The following is a 2,868-nucleotide window of genomic DNA, read 5'->3' as shown; positions in this document are numbered from 1 at the left end:
CCCCCCCCCCAGTGTTTCAAATTTAATAAAAGAACTCTAGAGACAAACCAGAGCATTCCATTGCAACCATCACCTCAGCCTCAAACATTGAGGCACCAAAAAGCAATCGTTTTTGTCATGATGTATAATGACCCCTAATGATGCTTTCATAAGTTTCTAATGCTGAGCCTGAAACGCCGACCTGCTAAGTCACTTGCAAAAGTGACACTGCACCTGGTGACCAAGCTGAATAACGCTTTACTCAAAAACGCTGTGCCATCAGCTGGATCCCAGCCATGCACACCTGCACACGAGGAGGCTCACCTCTAGAGAAACAAGGATGGCTGAAAGCTGATTCTGGGTATTTTTTACACTTGGGACTCAAGCCAGGGGGACAAGATTAGCAAGATGAAGGCCCAAATAGAGAGCGCGACAAGAGGGCTCTCTCAGGAGTTTGTGAGCTCTGCTCTCCACAGAGCTCCTTGAGCAGGCAGGGTGGCAGAGGTGGGGGTGGTGGGAGGGGGCTGGGGTGTCCCCACTGTTATTCAGCTCTGAGGTCTCTATCAATTCTCTGATGAACCTAATTTCACCTGTCTCTTCAGCCTAAGTGTGCCGAGGGCCTACTACCAGGCTAAGTGCCATTTCTTATGAGATGATTCTATTATGCACCTTCCTGGGGGAAAAAAAAAAAAAAAAGAAGAAGCAAAGAAAAAGAGTAACTTGGTCTCTTTCTCACCCTCTTCCCTTGCTTGCTTTCACTGTCTTCTGCTACGATGAACTATTGCCCTCTGTCATGTGCCACACTACCTTAGAGCCAGCTGACTGTGGACTAAAACTTCTGTAAACTTGGAGCTAAATAAATCCCACCCCGCCTTTTTTTTTTTTTTTTTTTTTTTGGTACCAGAGATTGAACTTGGGACCTTGCATTTCCCAGGCAGGTGTTTATACACTGAGCTATCTCCCGGGCCCTCTGCCAACTTATTTTTTTTTTTAAAGAATAATTTAAGGAACTGCTTAATGTATGCAAGAAATAATACATATTTATGAGACATAGGTGTAAATATATTTAAATTTCATTTAAAATGAATTAGGTGAAAAGTGGAAAAATATCTTTCACCAGTACCTGTATCCTAAGTGTTCACTGAGATGGATCATGTGAAGGATATATGATTCCTTGCTGGTTCCAGTGAGGCCAGGCAGCAGTAAAATAGTGGGTCTGGTGCTGGCGTCTGTGTAACGTGTACTGCTATCATTATCAAACCAGTCCAGGGAAATCTGTCCTCCATCTGCAGTTTTAATAAGTTCGCTGAAAGAAACAATTCCAAAGACATTACTCATTAAGTGTTTCACGTTCGGTCTTAATGTTAGAGAATTTTTTTGTTCTGTAGCTTTAATTTTTTTATTGTTAGGTTTATTGGTACAATTTAGATGTACATACTGATCACATTCATCATAGAGAATGTCAGGGTTTTAATTCTACAACTATACCATGTTTGGTCCTCTCCAAATCACTTCCACTCAGCATTCTCACACGGATATACCACCTATGTCCCATCACAAGGCTGTTACCATGACATACTTCCAGCATCCCAGTAAAAGGTAATACACAAAGGCCACTCAAACCTCTGAGCTGGGGGTGTGGCAGTGTGGATCACTTGCCTAGCATGTGCAAAGCTTGAGGTTCCATGCCCCAGCACAGCAGGAGGGAAAAAACCCACCTCAAATATTTATCATGTAATCATTTATTTCCTCATTGCTCTAAATACCGAGCATTTAACCCCGATTTGATGGAGGTCGCTCAGATTACTCAACAGGGAATCATGAAACGCAGATCTGATTATGCCTGGAGCTCTTTTGACCCAATAATGCAGCCTTCCCATAGAGTCTAGCACACCATTTGCTTCTTAAATAAGAATTTCTTAAAACTGAACAGAATTTTCCCCAAACTGCATGTTTCAGGCAACAAAAAAGAACTCCAGGAGCACTAGATGACTCAGGAAAATTAATAGCAGGCACCATGTAACTCTCCTGGCTACACATTCCCGGCTACATCTCTAACACCTCAAGGTCGGCCTCACCAAGAAGGCTGCTGCCTAGCAAGGGGAAGCCCCGAACGCGCGGCTCCCTTTCTGCTACACATCAGTGAACCGGAGCTGTCACCAAAGGGTTTGCTAAGGCCAGGTGCAGGACAACCCGGGGAGATGTTACCCCAGGTGCTTCTCCATCCTAGAAATAAACCATGTACTGGGCGGAGGGGAGACAAAAGAGTAAAAAGAGAAAAGGAAAGGCAGTGCTGAATATTTTCTGCAGCTTCAAATGGGGTCGAGGGAATGCCCATTTCCTCCCCCAGCCTGCCTCCATCCCGAAACCCCAGGTTCTGCTAAACAAGAACCGTGCTCCCAAAACCTGTATCTCGAAGAAACGTCAGAAAACGGGCATCTACTTACTTTCTGTACTGCACCGGGGGCTTGGCCGTAATGAAGGGTCTCAGCAGCGTCTGTCCCCGGCTCTCCCAGCACCACACGGTCGGGTAGTAAGTTTCGGTCACCACGGGACAGTGCTCCTGGAGAAAGCGGCTGAAACTTTCGCCTCCCGTCACCAGCTGGGGCTTCTGCAGGCAAAGCCGCAGATCGGCGAAGGGTCCGGAACAGAGCGAACTTTCCGCCGAGCGCAACCGCAGCGGGCGCGGAGCTGTCTCCCACCCCGCCACGCGAGACACCCCGGATGACAACTGCCGGGAGACCGACGCGAAGAAGTTGCAATCACGACCGGCTAAGATCGTGATTAGATCCCCGGGGGAAAGGCGAGAGTTGAGGCGCGGATGTGTCACACGGTGCCAGGCGACACTGCTGCCGCGGACAGTGACCGGGCAGCGCCGGGCGCAGCGTC

At 47.5% G+C, this 2,868-nt stretch overlaps 1 protein-coding gene across 1 annotated transcript in view; it reads right to left on the bottom strand.

Moving 5' to 3' along the window:
• Positions 1–2,868, bottom strand: part of Abhd3 (abhydrolase domain containing 3) — an 85,862-nt gene that overhangs the window by 48,899 nt on the left and 34,095 nt on the right. The window contains exons 2-3 of the mRNA XM_004635814.2: positions 2,427–2,710; positions 1,103–1,285 (exon numbers count right to left, since the gene is read on the bottom strand). Coding sequence (XP_004635871.1) covers positions 1,103–1,285; positions 2,427–2,710 — 467 coding nt within the window. The remainder of the gene's footprint in view (positions 1–1,102; positions 1,286–2,426; positions 2,711–2,868) is intronic.

Source organism: Octodon degus, unplaced genomic scaffold, assembly GCF_000260255.1.
Source record: "Octodon degus isolate 3935 unplaced genomic scaffold, OctDeg1.0 scaffold00075, whole genome shotgun sequence".
Classification (NCBI taxonomy): Eukaryota; Metazoa; Chordata; class Mammalia; order Rodentia; family Octodontidae; genus Octodon; species Octodon degus.
The sequence above is the reverse complement of the archived record's forward strand: the minus strand, read 5'-3'. Positions and strand labels throughout refer to the sequence as shown.